At 39.4% G+C, this 20,151-nt stretch overlaps 1 protein-coding gene across 1 annotated transcript; it reads right to left on the bottom strand.

Moving 5' to 3' along the window:
* Positions 1–10,796: 10,796 nt before the first annotated feature.
* Positions 10,797–11,978, bottom strand: LOC124459891. The gene has a single exon (XM_047009670.1). The coding sequence runs from the start codon at positions 11,976–11,978 to the stop codon at positions 10,797–10,799; it is 1,182 nt and encodes a 393-aa protein (XP_046865626.1).
* Positions 11,979–20,151: the final 8,173 nt, after the last annotated feature.

The following is a 20,151-nucleotide window of genomic DNA, read 5'->3' as shown; positions in this document are numbered from 1 at the left end:
CCGCAGTCTCCTATATCTTCAATCTCCCACTTTCTTCTCCTTCTTTCGATTAAACCTATCTTTCTTGGTTGCCAACTGTTTTCTTTTTTGTTAACCTATTTGTAATTCCTTTTTTACCAAATAAACGAATTAAAAAAAAAAAAAAAAAATAAATGTACAGCTAAACATGTTCATATATGTAGGTATGTACATTTATGTATGCACATACATATATTCATTTGAGCAGCAATGCACAGGCGTAACATGAGCTAGGGCCAAGAAAGCGTGTGAACGCTCACCATGCACTTTGATGCAAGAGTCCCAAATAATATGTATGTATGTACTGACACTCTCCCTCTCTTTTGTAGCTGTCGCCTAAGTCGCAGCATAAGAATATATATGTAACAATAGGTTAAGCCAAAGAATATTATTGGAATAAGAATCAATCGGAATAAGACCACAAAACTGAACTGACGTGTTCATTCATTTAAAATTCATCTCAGTAGAACCCGGTCATTACAACACCCGGTCATTACAACACCCCAATGCAACACCCCTTTCATAAGCGATAAGCTTCTGAACTGTGTCTCCGCTTGGAGTTTTTAAAACCTGCCCTCAAAGTGTCGAAGCTATCTCTAGTCCGCCTCATAAATTACCGGATCTCATTCTCGACCTCACGGCAAGCATCACATCCATACTTTAAGCCAAGACCTTTAGCAATAGACTCCTTGATTCTACCTGTGTAACCTGCACGCTTAACGTGAACTGCGCTGTCACACAACCAACAAAGCATATAATCATGGGAGTCAACCGTATTAGTGGCAACTAAGCAGTTACTTTTAGACCAGGCGACCATTTTAAAAGAAATTTAATTTAATTTAAAAAAGGAATAAATAAAATTTTAAAGGTAACAAAATATGTGTATAAGAAAATATGCTACCAGTTCTGACACAAGGGTTAATCAGCCTTCACAACTAAAAATACAAGAATACACTAATGATAAACACAAAAACCATCACTGAGTCCCGGGTAGGCATCGCTGGCAGCGTAGCTACGCGGTCTTAGCTGTACAAGACCATTATGTATAGAACTAAGAATTATTCAATAAACTGAATACACAAAGAACAGATCTGTGTTTTAAATGATGAATTGATGAAACATAGAGGAGAAATCGAAATCAAAAGGAACAATATTACATGGCGACTTAGACCACTGTCTAAGGATAGCCCAGGACCGGATCAGGCCCAAACACCCTATGGAACATTAGCAACATCAACATATCCAATGCACAAAGAAAAGCATTCGAGCAACAAATTGGGAAAAATCTGAGTGAGTAGAGGTCAATCAGTAAAGTTAAAAAGAGGATCCGAGAATCGAGAGAAAGAAACCAACGAAGAAGTGCCCAAATTACTGCGGGGGACCACTAGACAGCACCTTTTGCCTCTACACGTGCAAGCATTGCACGGCAGCCTGTGCAGCCGGCACCGGTTCCCCAACAAAAAAGCAGACTGTGCAGTCAGCACCGGCTCGGTCTGGCGCGTCAACCAGACCCAGGAGAGGTGAACCGATATCGCAACATAGTGCGCACAACAATACTCCAAATGAAAAGCAGCCTGTGCCGCCAGGACCCGCACCGTCTGGCGCATCAAGCCAGGCCCAGGAATAGTGAGCCGACAGCACAACATTGTGTGCACAACAATATCATAAAAAAAAATTCCAATGCACTGCGATGCGTAAATAAAATACATTTAAAAAATTTGTAAAGCGGAAGCAATAATTGCATTGCCCATTAAAAAATGGCCCGTGAAGCCATACAACAAATAGGTAGGAAGATCACTGCGATGATCAAATAGGGAAAGTAGGTTTGATAATAATCAAAAAAAAAAAAACCAAAGATAAATAAATATAATGAAAAAAAAAAATAATAAAAAGACAAAAATTGATTAAAAAAATACAAAAACCAGAGGGCTGGGGCTAACTTCGACCGCGTCAAAGTTTGTATACCCTTGCAACTTTTTTGGTAACTTTTTCCTTACCTATAGCCATCAAAGTGGAAAAACGTTTATGCTACAATCTTAGCATAGGAAATAACGAAGATATTGATCAAAGTCACTGTTTTCCACAGATCGTTCCTATGGGAGCTATATGATATAGCTACCCGATCCTTATCAAATTTGGCACAGTCATTAACATATATATTAAACTAACAAATGTTTAATTTAAAAGCAATCGCTTCAAAAGTAACGAAGTTATTGACAAAAGTCACTGTTTTCGAAAAATCGTTCCTATGGGAGCTGTATGATATAGTCACCCGATCTTGATCAAATTTGGCACACTCGTTTATATGTGAAATTAACTCACCAATATTAAATTTCATGACAATAGCTCAGAAAATAACGAAGTTATTAAGAAAAGTCACTGTTCGTGACTTTGCCATTTGTATGGGAGCTATATGATATAGTGATCCGATCCGGCTGAATCCGAGATATACAACGCCTGCAGTATATACAAGCCTACATGCAGCTCTGTAGCTCTTTCGGTCTAGGAGGAGTTTGCCTTGATCCAGACGGACATGGCGATTTCAACTCGTCTCGTCGTGCTGATCAAGAATATATATATTTTATATGGTAGGAGATGCTTCCTTCTATGCGTTGCACACTTTTGACCAAAATTAATGTACCCTTTTTGCAAGGGTATAAAAATAATAATATTTTTAAACAAGTGGTGGGAAGATTACTGCGATGATCGAGTAGGGAAAGTAGGATTGATAACGATAAAAAAAAAACGGAAGATAACTAAATATAACGAAAAAAAAAAATAATAAAGGGACAAAAATTGATTAACAAATAGAAAAAAATAATATTTTTTAACAAGTGGCCCTTTAAAGGGTCGTCAACAAAAAATATATACAAAAAACAAAAAAAATCATAAAATAACATACTCCATAGGTATGTTCGATAATAGCTTAAGTAAATTTGATGATCTATTACACCCACAATAGGGTTAATTGAAACAAAATCAGTGGACTCCGCTGTAAATGTAATAAATAAAATCGAATCATCAAAGGTTGATCTAAATTTAACAAACATATTGCTAAAGATAATTTTTATTATATTGTGCGAACAAAAAGAGCCCTAAGCCAAGCTAATGATTTAGACAAGATCTAAAAATACATATGCACACAAGCAATTATAGTAACAATAAAAAAGGGAGAAAAATGAAAGAAAACAATAATTAACAAAAATTTTAATAAAAGGTTAAATAAAAAAAAAAACAAATTTCTTAAAACAAAATCGAATATACAATTATTTATGCATACTTAACAGGTATTTCGAAAAAATAAACCACAGGCACCCGAGGTTTTTAGGAGCGAGCAAAGCCGCACACCTCAACACTCTATAAACTTGGTGTACCGCTTGATATAGCGGTAGAAGATTTTCCAGGTTAAGGAAGCTCTAGTGCACAGATGAGTTTTATTCTCACAGTACCATATGTATGCTGTTACTCAAACGCAGCAGGCACACTTCGTTTCTACCTAAGCAAAACGAACAAAAAAAATTTTTTTATACACGATTTGGCCAAATGAAAACTCAATTTTCGCAGCTATTTTATGCAGAATTCTTCAAAGTCAAAGTCATGAATATAACGTAGCAACAAAAAAAAAAATAATTATTACATTACATCCATAATAATTAGTTTAATAGACTTAGACAATTTGTGTTGAATATGGATGTAATAGAAACTAGGAGACTAGAAAAATATTTACCTTTCCTTGATTTCCTGATACACTCAAGACAAACTAATTACAAATACAAGGAAATTAGGTATTGGATATCCAAACACTACAAATTTAAAAGAAATATTGTAGATCTTATGGGAAAAATCTATAAAAGTAGACATGCCTGGATGGGTTCACAAACTTTTTAAGTACTTAATCGAATCAATATACAAAGAAGATTCAGATGAAGAAATAATAGAGATTTAGAGAGAGATAATAGAGATAATAGAGATTTAGAGAGAGAGAGGAGATTTAGATGTAAAGATAGATCTAGAAGATTAAAAAAAACTAGAGGGCCGGGGCTAACTTCGACCGCGTCCTTGCAACTTTTTTGCTAACTCTTTCCTTACCTATAGCCATCAAAGTAGAAAAACGTTTTAGCTAAAAAGGCTTTTGCGAAAGAACGGCCTACAATCTTAGCATAGGAAAAAAGTAAGATATTGATCAAAGTCACTGTTTTCCACCGATCGTTCCTATGGGAGCTTTATGATATAGTTACACGATCTTTATCAAATTCGGCACAGTCATTAACATATATATTAAACTAACAAATGTTTAATTTGAAAGCAATCGCGTCAAAGTAACGAAGTTATTGACAAAAGTCACTGTTTTCGAAAGAGCGTTACTATGGGAGCTATATGATATAGTCACCCGATCTTGGTCAAATTTAGCATAGTCGTTTATATGTGTAATACACCAATATTAAATTTCACGACAATAGCTCAGAAAATAACAAAGTTATTGAGAAAAGACGGACGGACAGGCGGACAGGCGGGCAGACGGAAGGACGGACGGACGGACGGACGGACGGACATAGCTATATGAACTCGTCTCGTCATGCTAATCAAGAGTATATATACTTTATATGGTCGGAGATGCTTCCTTCTATGCGTTGCACACTTCTAACCAAAATTAATATACCCTTTTTGCAAGGGTATAAAAATATATATATACATATGAGTTGAATGTTAGTGCAGGGCAGTATAATCTTCTAAGGGCAAATATGGTTTGAATTGACTTGTTGGTATTTATAGAGATGCACCATCGTTTGGTCCATGCATGGAATCGTGTAGATATGTTTGTAGGGCTTCCATCGCATCTTGTGGGTCGTATGCACTGGAGAGAATAACCGTGTCATCAGCATACGTCGCAATCATCATGCCGTTGGTTGTGGACTCGGTAGGAGTTGGCATATCGCCTGTAAACAGTGTGTCTGAAACAGGGCCGATTACGCTACCTTGTGGAACTCCGGCGCAGATGGGTTTTAAGGATTAGAATGGGTCTCTAATAACCACATTAAATGTTTTGGTAAAACTTCTCGTATTTTTTGAAGTAGTCCAGAGTGCCATACTTGGTCAAAGGATTGTTTAACCTCTGAAAAGTCAGCAAAGCAATATTTATTTTCTTCGAAAGCACTTAGGATATGATGAACAACCCTGTGTACTTGTTCAGGCGTACCATGCTGACTCCTGAAGTCAAATTGGTGATTTGGAATGGCTTCATTACTACCCAGGTGTGCCAGAACTCTACCAAGAGGTAATCTTTCATATACTTTGGAGAGCAGGCTAATTGGCCGGTAGGAACCCATTTCGTCCTCAGGTTTGCCAGGTTTAGGAATCATTACAATCACAGCACGCTGGAAAGTGCCGAATGTGAAATAAAGCATTGCACAAGACCACAAGAAAGTCTATAGCTTTGTCAGGTTATGCCTTAAGCGCTCTTCCATCGATGAGATCGTGACCCGGCGCTTTCGTGAGTCTAATTTGATCTAAAATCTCCGCCTTAGTACAGGAAGTGATGGTGTCATCTTCAAGTCCATGAGAGAGTAAACTTGATTCCGTCTCTTCTATGTCTGCTTGGTCTGCAATAAGGGGTGGGAAAAACTGCTGCTCTAGATGCCCTGCAAAATCCTCAGCCTGATCCGCATCATCCAGGAGCCAAGCACTAGCAGCGGTAAACCGCCAGAATTTGTACTCTGATCTGTCTGCCGAGTCTGCTTGTTGCAGTAAAGCATCGATTCGCTGTTGACGCATCTCTGCCAATTGTTCCTTTAGGCGTCTGACTACAGCATTAAGCATTTGCTTGTAGATGGGAATCCTTAGTCCTTATTATATATATATGGCAGAAGAGTTTCGATGTGGTCAGGAAGATTGCCTTGGTTATTTAACGGAGAGTTGGGTATGGCATGGATAGCGGGTGAAGCAGAAGCAGCTGCATCCTTAATACGTTTTTGGAGCAGTTCAGCGGCAAAGTCAATATCGGCTGCTGACGTAAGCTCGATTTGCTCGAGGAGGGAGTGGCTGAGGCTCCACAAGAAGTGGTAGGTCGAGGTCATGCAGTTCACGGATGAGTAGAAGTTCATCTGGAATACCAAGATAAAGTGCGAAATCAATAGCAGAAGGGTTTATGCCAGCAATTCCATTTATATATATATATTAGAGAGCTGCTCGGCTTTACTCAATACATATAAAAAAATGAATGGACTCGAATTGAATTGAATTGAGTGAGTGCTTGCTAACACTGGAGTGAATGTGTGTGAGTGTGAATGTATATTGCTTCTCATAACTCACAGCATCCAACGAAAAAAGTTCGAATGAATGAAGTATAAAGCCGAATAAAAAATTTGTCTAACACAATTCGAATTCGAATTCATTCGAGTTATAGCTTACAAATTTTGTACAGTCATTGCGTTTGTGTCGCTGAAAAGAAATGAAAGTGGAAACAGAAACCCCAGGCAACTCTGTATGTAATTTTCAGTGTTTTTTGTCTTTTGTTTTGTGTTGATTATTGTATTGTAGTAATATGGTTAATAAATTATTTTCTTTGTGCTTAGATAAACATCTCTGTAACTGTGACCTGTCTATAAATGTTACCTATATAATTTTTTTCAGATTTAATTTAGTTTTATTGAAATATATAGGTTGTGAAAAGCGCAGAGAAAAATGCAGATGAAATAAAGAAGAAGATTGATAGTGGCATGTATAAGCTAATTGAGAAGAAGGGGCGCAGCGAAGTTTGGAAATTTTTTTCCAAAATAATCAATGCTGATGGAGAGGAACTGGCTGAGTTACTAGCCTGTAATATGTGTTTTTCGGTGTTTAAGTTTACAGGAAGCACGTCTAACATGGTAAAACACAGGTGTTATTTGGTTAACTCCAGCAAATCGATGAAAACTATGCCTGTGAACGTTAATGCAGCAACGAAAAAGGAAGGCATACTTATTATGACTGAATGGGTTGTAAAGAACTGTCGTCCTTTAAAAATTGTAGATGACTCCGGCTTTAAAAAGGTGGCGCAGTTTTTAATTAACGTTGGGTCGTCCTTTGGATCCAACGTGGACTTGGAAAAATTGTTACCGCATCCAACCACTGTTTCCCGAAACATAGCAGCTATCTACGAGGCACATTTTGGCCCAATAAAAGGTGAAATCGAAAAATATAAGGCCTCCGGATACGCTCTCACAAGTGACATATGGACCGACAATTACTTAAAAGCATCGTATTTGTCATGCACTATCCATTACATAAAAGATGGAATCCTTGTTGATCAACTCATGGCTATGAAGTCAATGAAGATGTCCTGTACAGGTATATATCTCATGACCATAAGTTGTATAGTTGAATTCAAATGAATTTTTTTTTAATTATTAGGTTTAAATATTCGGTCTAAAATTCAAGAGATACTGCAAAACTTCGGATGTGATCTAGAAATCGACAATCCAGTTATAGTAACCGATCGTGGGTCAAACATGATAAGAGCCTTTGAAGACTTTGAGAAAATACATTGTGTAAACCATCTTCTCAACAACGCTGTGGAAAAGGCTATTGCTGCTGTTCCTGAGATGGGTCACATCGTTTCTACTTGTACCAAGATTGTGAAATATTTCAAAAAGTCTGGAATGAACACCTTGTTAGGATTTTCCTTAAAAAGTTTTTGCCCAACTCGTTGGAATACAGTGTCTTACCTTTTAAAGTCAGTTGAAACTAATTGGATTGAGGTAACAACGATTTTAAAAGACAGAAATCAGACAGGTAGAATTGAAGGCATCAACATCAACCATTTAGGTTCCATAGTCCGAGTGCTGGAAGCTTTTGAACAAACTTCAAAAAAACTGGAAGCAAGTAATAGTCCAACCATTCCCCTCATTCTCCCAAATATTAACAAAATGGAGAAAACTTGTCAGTCCGATTGTTCCGATATTCACCTCATTCAGTCACTGAAATCTGCTTTACACATTCAAATATTTTCCACAGTAGTTCCGAATTTATCTAAGTACCATTACCTAGCCTTGTTTCTTTTTCCACCCGCAAACAAACTAATTAAATTTTCATCCACTGAAAAAGAGACTGTAATTTAAGACTGCAAAACTATTATGCAAAATTTTGTTCAAGGCAGTAATTCCAGCACAACTGTAACTATGGACGAATTTGCTGATTTCGTAGAAGTCCAACAAGTTGAAATCGCAGACCAAGTTCAACACGAAATAACCTCATATGCAAATATAAATGTTTCATATACGCTAGATTTTGACCCATTAGCATGGTGGAATTTGCATGCAAATTTCCCTCTGCTTTATAAGACAAGTTGCAAAATATTCTGTATTCCAGCGAGCAGCGCAGCTTCGGAACGAACATTTTCCAACGCTAGAAATTTGATTTCAGAAAAGCGTTGTCTTATTGCTAGTAACTCAGAAAATATAAATAAAATTATGTTCTTGCATTCCAATATAAAATAGAAATAAATGTAGTAAAATATATGCAGAAAAAATAAGAGTTTACATTTCATTGGTTTTTGTCTCTTTCTCTCTTTCTTTTCTATTATACAAATAAATAAAATGAAAAACTACTTGGCAACTCGAATCCATTCGAAACCAACTTATTTTTCTTTACCTGTCACAATTCATTCAATTCTCTTTTGTGTTTTAGCTTTGTGTGTATGAGTCCTGTGCTAGAGCACTCACTCACTCATACTTTTTCGGCCTCGCACTCGAACTCACTCAACTCATTTTGAGCATTGTCAATTCGAATAAGGTTTTTTGACTACTCATGCATATATTATATGTATATATATATATATATATATATATGTCTGTCTAGATTTCCGTACTGAAGTTAATCAAAACTGGGTTTCAGCCGGCTTTAGGACAATAACTCTTACTAATTTATAAGATTTAAAATCATTGGCAGCACAAAAGGTGGAATCTGCAGTTACAAGCTTTGCCGTTCTTATCTCGATTCTTGTATGGGTATCAACCCAGTAGCTTAATAATCTTTTATACTTTGGTGTATGTTTTGTATGTGACTCCTCTCTAAGAACGAGTTATCGTCGCACTGTAAAAAGGTCTGTTAACAGCTGTATTCCTCAGTCGTTCTACTAATTACTTCGGAACAACATCGGTTCTCCTCCCTGCTACAACTACGAGGAAACTACTACGACAACTACGAGGGAACTACTACTACTACAACTGCGAGGGAACTACAACTACTACTACGAGGGAACTTCTATTACTACTGCAAGTCTACACTGCATATTCTTCTATGTAACAATCGCTTCTCAGATTGTACTGTACTATTATAATATTGCGACGTGGATGGGATAATTCCTCAAACGTACATATATATTTGTGTGTACAGTTACTGTTTGGTCTAGCAGTGGACTGTACCTTGAAATTAAGTTGGATAATTTCCCTTTGTGTTTCTTTGCTACTGAATCAGTTGAGTGCCAATTTATTACTAAACCAAAAGAGAAAAAGCGCTGTCGCAGCAGCGCACAAATATGTGTGTGTGTACAATGCTTATGTATGTGTCGATTAGAGAGCTGCATGAATGGAAGCAAAGTCAAAGTCAAATGAATCCATTCGAATTGAATTCAAATAAATGAGTGACAACTACACAATGAAATGAATGAGTGTGAGTTTGTACTTGTCATATCTCGCAAAATACGTAACTCTGTTTAATGAAAGGCAATGAATTGAGTGTCAAAACATCGAATTGTACTAAGGCACTCGAATCATTAGAATTATTCGAATTGACTCATTTTTATTGGGATGTTTAAAAGCAACAAAAACTAATTATTTTATCAAAAATGTATGGAAAATAATGGCGAAATGGGGGCTATTAAAATTAAAATATGCTATACACCAAAAACTTAAAGACAGTTTTGGATTTGACAATTTGGGACAAATTTTGTAAAATCTATTTTTTCTAAATTAGATTCCTAGTTGCCACGAACCGTGAAAACATAAATAAGGCTTTCTAATATATTATAAAAAAAAATTATATTCTTTAATCCATCATATACACAATGGATCTACTTTTTAATATACTTCACTATTTGGAAAAAAAATTCTTCTCTATCTCTGTAGGGGGTTTGAACCCGATAACAACAGTATTGTAGTCTGAGTAGGTCCCCACTGAGCCACTAACCACTCTAGTTTTGTAGTACAGTAATCACATATAGTTAAAAAATATACAATACAAATAAATACTAAATACTAAAATCAGAATTGGAATTCGAATGCATTCGAATCATAGCAACTCATTGACTCACTTTTTAACTCATTCAATTCGTTTTGTTTCGTTTGAATGTTGTGCGACTGATTTTTACGTCGCACACTCATTTAGTTGAAGTCGATTTTCAAAGTCATTCAATTCATTTATTTGGTTTTGAATGTTGTTAACTCGAATTGATTTTTCTATCATTCATGCAGCTCTCTAGTGTCGATTCTTATAACTACATCTGACTTATCGATAAACGCAATCCGTTCATGAACATCCCGGCCCGCCCTGAGACACAGTTTCTGAACGGGGCAATACCGCAACCTTGGTGATTGGCCGAGTTAATTCTCCCGAAGAGGTCTTGAGTCTGACCGCTCAAACCAATTGATCCTTGCCTGGGTAGGCTTCGAGAACCAGCGCCAGATGCCAGTGAGCTGGTGGGGTGTTAGATTCTTTACAAGCACCACATCTCCGACTGCTATGTTTGGTAATGTAGTGGTCCACTTTGGACGCTGTTGCAATGTGGTAAGATACTCCTGGTGTCATTGCTTCCAGAAGCTTTGCATCATAGATTGGATACTTTGCCAGTACCCAAGTCGGCCCACGGGGATGTGGCCTAAGTCTGCCTCTGGTATGGTTGTGAGAGGCCTGCCGATCAAGAAATGTGCTTGAGACAAATAATTGACATCTGTGTCCGAGTTGTAGCACAAGGGTCGTGAGTTGACCACTGCACTGACTTGTGCAAGTAGAGTTCGCATCTGCTCGTAGGTGAGAGTAGATTTCTCAATGACTCGGCGAATATGCAGCTTTACGCATCTGACTGCAGATTCCCATTTTCCTCCCCAATGAGGAGCATGTGGTGGAATGAATACCCATTGAATGCCATCATTCGCCAGAGTGGTCCTAACCTTTTCGATGTGTGGTTGAGATGCCAGCAGCTTCTGCATTTCATCAAGAGAGCGTTTAGCTCCAATGAAATTCGTTCCGTTGTCGCTATAGATTTTGTTGCACTTGCCACGCAGAGAGACGAAACGTCTTAGCGCGGCCAAGAATGAGTCGGTGCTCAAGTCCGTTACAAGTTCCAGATGGATTGTCGATGTGACCAGACAAACAAATAGGCATATGTAGCCCTTACCAATGCGCGGTTTGCGCCCCTTTCCATCCTTAAGAAGGATTGGACCAGCATAGTCACATCCCGTGTTTACAAATGGAAGTGCCTGAGTGACACGAATGCTGGGTAGATCAGCCATCCTTTGTTGTGATGTATGATGCCGTTGTCGAAAACAAGCCAAACAGTCGTGTGTGACTTTCCTCATCAAGTTCCTTGTGCCAAATATCCAGAATCTTTGACGTACCATTACAAATAGTGAAGAGAAGCCAGGGTGCAGGTTGACCCTATGTTCGTATTCAAGTATCAGCTTGGTAATGCGATGAGATTTCGGTAGCAAAACGGGATGTTTCGCCTCTGTGGACAATTGCGAGTGGTGCAAGCGTCCTCCAACCCTGAGTAGTCCGTCCTTGTCGATCATTGGCGAGAGTTTAGCCAGCTGAGATCGACTTCGCAATGGTTTATTTGCGAGTAGCAATTGATAGTCATCCTGAAAGCAGGTTTGCGCGTGGCGCAAGCATACAATGCGTGCCGCGGTGATTTCCTCAAACGTAAGACAGCCCTTGTCCCCAAATGGACCCTTAGTGCGCCGTAGAAAGCGTAGGACGTAGGACATAGCGTCAACCATGAAGATACTCGTTGAACAAGATGATCAAGTGGATGATCAGGAGTTGCCTCTACTAATGCAGTCAGACAATTGCTTTTGACTTCCTTTTTTATGTTCTTTTCTGAAATATTCAAACAGACTTGTGAGTTGTTTAACCTTACCATAAACTGATCCGCGTCACGTATCCATGACGGGCCATTCCACCATAACTGAAAGTCCTTTAGGTCTGCAGCCATGAGACCTCTGGATGCGCAATCACCTGGATTTGATTTGACCACATGACGCCAATAATGCCTTGGAATGGTGTCCAGAATTTCCGAAGTTCTGTTCCCAACAAATGTCTTTAGTCGAGAGGGTGCGTATGATAGCCAATATAGTACGATAGTATAGTATAGTACGATAGTAGAATCGCACCATGCAAAAACCGGGACCCTTTGATGTCGAAGGGCCGCCTTTATCGAACGTATGAGTTGACTTAGGAGCAGTGCCGCGCAAAGCTCTAGGCGAGGCAGAGGTTGCTGCTTTAGCGGAGCCACCCTAGACTTCGCAGCCAAATTCGAGGTAGATATCGAGCCATCCTTGTTGATTACTCTGCTGTACACTACAGCAGCGTATGCCTTCGTCGATGCATCAGAGAATCCATGCAATTCAATGTTGTCGGTGTCGTTGACAACCAACCGGGGTATTTGAATGTGTTGTAGAATATCCAAATCTGCTCACCATTTGAGCCAATTGTCCGCTAGCTGCTTAGGGAGTTTGTCATCCCATCCCAAATCGAGAAACCATATTTGTTGAAAGAGTATTTTGAATTGGACCACAATTGGTGCCCAAAGCCCAAGTGGATCAAAGATCCCTGAGACATCCGATAAAACTTGTCGTTTTGTACAATCGACATTTCCTTTTAGACCAACATTATAAGACAATGTATGAAGACCAGGTTGCCAGTAAAGTCCAAGAACCTTCACTGGAGATGATTGTGTAGAATCTTTTCCTTCTGTTGGTATGCGAGGTGTGTTTGATACCCATTTCCCAAGCTCCAAATTAGCACAGGACATAAGTTGAATAAGTTCCTTTCGATTTTGTATCAGTTCCTCCTCACTGTTTGACCCAGTGAGCACATCGTCGACATAAAAATCCTCTTGTTAGATTTTTGCAGCATTCGGGAATTCCTGTTGATAATCAGTAGCTCTAATACCCTAACAGCCAGGAATGATGCACATGAGGTGCCATAAGTGACGGTGCATAGTTGATAGTGTTTGATTGGATCCGATGGCCTTTCTCTCCAGACAATTCTCTGGAAATCGCGGTGTTTGTTGTTCACCCAAATCTGCCGAAACATCTTGACTATGTCGGCTGAGAATACAAATTTATACATCCGAAAGCGTAAGCAGACAGCAAATAGATCGCGTTGAATGCTAGGCCCTGTAAACAGATAATCGTTTAGTGATTTGCCTTTGGTGTCGCAAAATGATCCGTCGAAAACTATGTGGTAGATAAAACCGTTGTGCGTTATTGACTTCATCTGGTGGCAGTTCGCGCATATGCCCCAAATCGAAGTATTCCCTCATAAAGTTGACATATTTTGCTCTTAGATTTGCATCTTGTTGTAAACGTCATTCCACCGATTGGAAACGATTAAGAGCTCCTTGTAGAGTATCCCCAAATTCAGGATTAGTGACCTTGAATGGCAGTTCTACGATGTACTTCCCCTTTTCATCTCGAGTGTGCGTAGCGAGAAAGTGTTTCTCCACTTGTTCATCATCAGGTTCCAATTTGGTTGTGGAACTGATGTCCTCTAGCTCCCAAAACCTCTGGAGCGAAGCGTTAATATCAATGTATGATGTCAAAGCGAAAGCGTTGTTAGCTTGGGGCATCGTTATAGAGCTGATGACCCACCGAAAATCGATGATATTGCAATGAGTTTGCCCGTATTGTCATACAACTTTTTCCCTGTGATTGTAGAGCGAACGTGTTCACCACCCAAAAGAACGTCAATTGGAGCGCTTGTGGTGAATTCCGAGTCAGCGAGTTGAAGATCGCTAAAGACATCAAGTGCCGATGCGTCAATGTTTTGCCTTTCCAGTGTTGATGTGATTTTGCCAAGAACATGAGCCTGTACCGTTAAGTGATTGTTTGAATACCTTGACTTTATCTGAAGCGTGCTGCTTTCCCTTGTGGTTTCAGCCTGAACCGAAGAGATTCCTATGACCAAAATGGATGATGCCGACCGTGGCAATCCAAGTGCTTGTATGCATCGTTCTGATACATATGAAAGTTCCGTCTCCATTTACCTTTTGGACATAAACCGTTGCAGTAGGCAATATGCTTCGATTTAAACCTTTTCCTGTTTTCAATTTCGGAGAGCTTTGTGAACAAACCGTTGCTGGTGCACTCCCATTATGAGCCACTAGACTTGTTGTAGACAAATCGTGATGAGAAGCGTTTGGACTACGCTGATTCTCCCTTTTACCCTGTTGCAAGTTCCTTAAAGCCATTGAGTTACCTGGATCATGGATCAGAGAATGGTGCTTACCTTTACAATATTTGCATGAGAATGATGATGGACAGTTTTTGACCATATGCCCTGATCTCAGGCAATTGTAAAGCCTTTTCCCTGATGAACATACGACGTTCTGCAAGTGTTAAATCCATGAATTGTTGACAGCCATACAACTTATGATCCGTCGCCTGACATTTGGTGCAGCTGCCAGCTTGAACTGCAACCATCGAATGTGTGGCCCGTTTTGTGTTTGTGATTTGCGCAGGCGTTTTGCCTCCAAACGCAATCTCCCGTTTGCTGAGCTCTAATTCCTCACAACGATCATCTAAGAATTTGAAGAATTCCTCCAGTGTGGGCGCCTCGTTGCCCATGCTGCGCTCAATCCATCTGCGCCGTGTATCAGCGTCAAGCTTTTCCAATACCAGATATTGTATCCAGCAGTCCCGTCCTGTTTGATTGATCGCATACAGACCGCGAACAATCTCATTTGTGCCATCTGATACCTTGCGTAAGATGGACAAATCAATTTTGTTTGTCGTTGGTAGACCCATAAATTTTTCCAAAAATGAGTTCACAATATGGCGTGGCCTGTTGTATCTTTCCTTTAAGCGTTCCCAAGCAGTGTTGTAAGCCGTGTCAGTTATCGCCAGGTGCCGCACCAAGTTGGCAGCATCATCGACGAACAGTGTTTTTAAGTGATGAAACTTTTGAGTGTTGGTTAACTCTCTTTTATTGTGTATCGTGCTCTCATAGATATCCTGAAAAGCTGGCCACTCTGTGTAGAGTCCAGCGAACTGTTTTATTTGAATTTTTGGCAATTCGCCGCCATGCACGAATGCCGTCGTGTTGTTTCCCGAAGTCGAACCCGAAGCAGCCATCTCATTGCGAGCGTGCATCGACAAGTTTGAACTGCTCTGGTTTGCAGCTAACTGTTCAAAGAGTTGTTGTTGTTGTTGCAGCAAATGAACGATGTCGTCGTTATATGCGTGCAGACCCATGGCGCCATTGCCGTCGCCAGACAATGATGCTTGTTGCTGAACTAACCGGTTTTTTCTCAGAAGTAACGAATATGCCTTCAAGTACTTCTCTTCGTAGGTCACGTGATCGACATCTGGATCCACATAGCCGTCCACATCTTCCAGTAGGGCTATGGAATCCCCAATTCCATTAAATTCCTTCCACACGGACTGGAGTTGATCCATCCGAGCGGCTACCTCAGTAGTTGATGTAGTTTGTGTTCGTTCCGACCAATCCAGAATTCTTGTGATGCTGGCCTTGAGTCGTCTCCGTCGACCCACCAATGCCTTTAGTTCCATTGTACAGAACTATTCCAAAGTAATAACACACCAAACTTTCAAATAGATCCAAAGAAATTCGAACGAAAAGCACTTTATTCGATCGAAAACCGATGCCCTTATTCGGCTCGAATGACCAAAATATGATTTGGTCTAGCAGTGGACTGTACCTTGAAATTATGTTGGATAATTTCCCTTTGTGTTTCTTTGCTACTGAATCAGTTGAGTGCCAATTTATTACTAAACCAAAAGAGAAAAAGCGCTGTCGCAGCAGCGCACAAATATGTGTGTGTGTACAAAGCTTATGTATGTGTCGATTCTTATAACTACATCTGACTTATCAATAAACGCAATCCGTTCATGAACAGTTACAATTGAACAAGCGAAAAGGAACAAAGCGTCTTATTGGAATATAGAAACGGTATTCTTCCAACACACGCATTCGCAGACAGACACTGCAATTCATGAATTGATGCTTACATACATTCATACGATCGAATTCAACTACTAATGTCTGATTTGGAATCAGATGAGGAAAAGCACGCCAAAGTGGATATTGCTACAGAACGCAAAACAACAAATAAATCAGTGATCAAGACAGGAGTGGGTCAGTTAAAACCATTTGATATAAATCACCCGAACAAATGGATAACCTACAAGCAGCGTTTTGAGCTGTATCTTCTAGCCAATGACGTTACGCAGGAAGCACGGAAGAAGGCTGCATTGCTTACGTTGGCCAGCGCTCCACTGTTCGAGCTTCTAACGTCATTGGTATCTGCTACTCAGGTTAGTGATTTGAGTTTATCGGAAATATGTATTTCAACCAACATTTGACTCCATGTCTATCGGAAATTCCAGCCTACCACCTATTTCATCAGCGAGGCCAACTAATAGATGAATCGGTTGCGAACTACATGGCTGCAATTAGGACTCTCGCTGTCGACTGCAAATTTGGAACTGCGTTGGATCGCTTTGTATATGGAATAAAGGATGAACGCGCGGTGGAACGCTCTAAATCTAGTAAGACTGCTGCCCTTAGCGCTTTGGCCATGCGAAATACAGCTGAGAGCACCGAGTCGATACACGAAGTCCAGACCAACGCCACCCGTTCAAGTCGCCCCAATCGGAACCACCAGCTATGCGATGGTTGCGGGGGTGCGCACTTACGGAACCCTGTAGTACTGGAGGTGGCGATTGACCATAGTTAAACTATCTTCCCCACTAGTCCTTACACTTGACTGACCCTATGGTAAGCGAACGCCCAACCACCGAGCAACAAAGTATATGCACGAAACGGCAGAAAACATTAACCAAAAAAAAACAGTTCTACCTTCCCCACTAGTCCTAACATGTTCTAAGCGAACGTAGAACCACCGAGCAACAAAGTATATGCACGAAACAGCAGAAAACATAAACGAAAAAAAACGGTAGTATCATCACATACATATATTTTTGGTGTTTTGCGAATAGCGCATAGGTAAAGGGAAAAAACAATCTTTGCTTTCTGTCGCTGTTTCTTTCCTAATTTACAAAAACAATTGTTATGGAAGTACCGTTTCTTTTCGTTTATGCTTTCTACTCTTCCTCGGTGTTCCAAGGCTGCTGCGTTCGCCGGTTGACCAAATATCACCAATCAAGCATTGCAAGTGAAGTTCTGAAGCAGCAACAATTGTAAATATTCCAACAAAATTGAAACAAATTATAATTAAAACAATATGTATAGTGAAAGGCATTTAAGAAGGCTCAAATAGGAGCAGAAAGCAAAATATATAAACAAATTAAACTGTGCCGCGACATTAGAAAAGGGAGAAAAAAAAAAAAATAATAAAAGTGATGGTAAAATGGAAGAAGTTGAGGAAGTATTAAATGTGATAAACATTGACAGTGGCATAAATAATAAAATCGAAGAAAAAGAAATTAATAATTTAAATGAACAGTTAAAATTGTGGTTCCTTAAGCATAGGCCGACGCGTGACTGCGCGATTGACTAAGTGAAAATATTGAAAAGCCATAATTTAGATGTCGTTCCATTCCACAAATATAGTTCGCCAAAAAGCGCAGAAATAACACGTATTGATGGAGGTCTTTATTTACACATAGGCATAAAAAATCAAATTAATAAACTTTTGTCCTCAACTTATTGTAATGACAACAAATTAATTATTGACATAAATATTGACGGCATTCCTCTGTTCAAAAGTTCCAATTCACAACTTTGGCCCATATTAATAAAATTGACAAACATTCCAAATTTACAGGTACTTCCTGCTGGAATATATTTGGGGAAATCCAAGCTCTATAGTTGTGATGAATTTCTAAGCCAATTTACTTACGAGTTAAAGGATTTGATGGAAAATGGAATTGATATATACGAAAAGCACTTAGAAGTACAACTTAGGGCCATTGTTTGTGATGCTCCAGCTAGGGCTTACGTCAGTGGGACTCCTGGACATACATCATCGCATGGATGTTCGAAATGTACACAAGTCGGTAATAAAATAAATGGTGTATTAACATACAAAACAGAAAGTGGAGACTTAATAACAGACGAGGACCTCAAAGATAGTTATGTTAAAATGGTTACCCAAATTCCATTGGATTATATGCATTTAATCGATTTAGGAGTCATGCGTAAATTTCTTGACAGATTAGTAAATAACAAGACTTGTAATAAATTAATGAAAGAAAAAAAATAATATATCGCAAAAATTAATTGATTTACGCAAAAAAATGCCAAGAGATTTTGTAAGAAAGCCTAGATCCCTAAATGAACTGTCAAAATCGAAAGCGACAGAATTTAGGCAATTTTTACTATACACAGGAATTTCCGTACTAAAAAATGAACTATCTGACGACCAGTACTATGAGTTTAAGTTACTGCATTGCGCGTATAGGATGTTGTGCTGCCCATTCCACAGAAAATCAAATTTGGGAACCTGTCAGCGCATGTTGCAGCTTTTTGTGGAAAATTTTCCAATTATATTTGGTGAAAATAGCGTATTATATAACGTCCATAGTTTACTCAACAAACGGTGGAGCAGGTGGGCGATCCAGTAAACGGTTCTGCATATGCTTTCGAGAATTATTTACAACATATTAAAAGTTACGTTTAAAAGCCAACAAAAATTTTAGAGCAAATACACAGGAGAATAGACGAAGAGAAGTTTTCACCAGTATTACCAAGATCACACCCCGTCAAGAGTAATAAATATATAATTTTCAAAGGTAGCAAATTAATGCAAATGTACCTTGAAATTATGTTGGATAATTTCCCTTTGTGTTTCTTTGCTACTGAATCAGTTGAGTGCCAATTTATTACTAAACCAAAAGAGAAAAAGCGCTGTCGCAGCAGCGCACAAATATGTGTGTGTGTACAAAGCTTATGTATGTGTCGATTCTTATAACTACATCTGACTTATCAATAAACGCAATCCGTTCATGAACAGTTACAATTGAACAAGCGAAAAGGAACAAAGCGTCTTATTGGAATATAGAAACGGTATTCTTCCAACACACGCATTCGCAGACAGACACTGCAATTCATGAATTGATGCTTACATACATTCATACGATCGAATTCAACTACTAATGTCTGATTTGGAATCAGATGAGGAAAAGCACGCCAAAGTGGATATTGCTACAGAACGCAAAACAACAAATAAATCAGTGATCAAGACAGGAGTGGGTCAGTTAAAACCATTTGATATAAATCACCCGAACAAATGGATAACCTACAAGCAGCGTTTTGAGCTGTATCTTCTAGCCAATGACGTTACGCAGGAAGCACGGAAGAAGGCTGCATTGCTTACGTTGGCCAGCGCTCCACTGTTCGAGCTTCTAACGTCATTGGTATCTGCTACTCAGGTTAGTGATTTGAGTTTATCGGAAATATGTATTTCAACCAACATTTGACTCCATGTCTATCGGAAATTCCAGCCTACCACCTATTTCATCAGCGAGGCCAACTAATAGATGAATCGGTTGCGAACTACATGGCTGCAATTAGGACTCTCGCTGTCGACTGCAAATTTGGAACTGCGTTGGATCGCTTTGTATATGGAATAAAGGATGAACGCGCGGTGGAACGCTCTAAATCTAGTAAGACTGCTGCCCTTAGCGCTTTGGCCATGCGAAATACAGCTGAGAGCACCGAGTCGATACACGAAGTCCAGACCAACGCCACCCGTTCAAGTCGCCCCAATCGGAACCACCAGCTATGCGATGGTTGCGGGGGTGCGCACTTACGGAACCCTGTAGTACTGGAGGTGGCGATTGACCATAGTTAAACTATCTTCCCCACTAGTCCTTACACTTGACTGACCCTATGGTAAGCGAACGCCCAACCACCGAGCAACAAAGTATATGCACGAAACGGCAGAAAACATTA

This window comes from Drosophila willistoni, assembly GCF_018902025.1.
Source record: "Drosophila willistoni isolate 14030-0811.24 chromosome 2L unlocalized genomic scaffold, UCI_dwil_1.1 Seg168, whole genome shotgun sequence".
NCBI classification, from domain to species: domain Eukaryota; kingdom Metazoa; phylum Arthropoda; class Insecta; order Diptera; family Drosophilidae; genus Drosophila; species Drosophila willistoni.
This window is presented reverse-complemented; position numbering and strand designations above follow the sequence as displayed.

What these genes read in the sequence shown, in the direction of transcription:
- LOC124459891 (XM_047009670.1), bottom strand. Translation starts at nt 11,978, where the DNA reads ATGTCCTACGTCCTACGCTTTCTACGGCGCACTAAGGGTCCATTTGGG.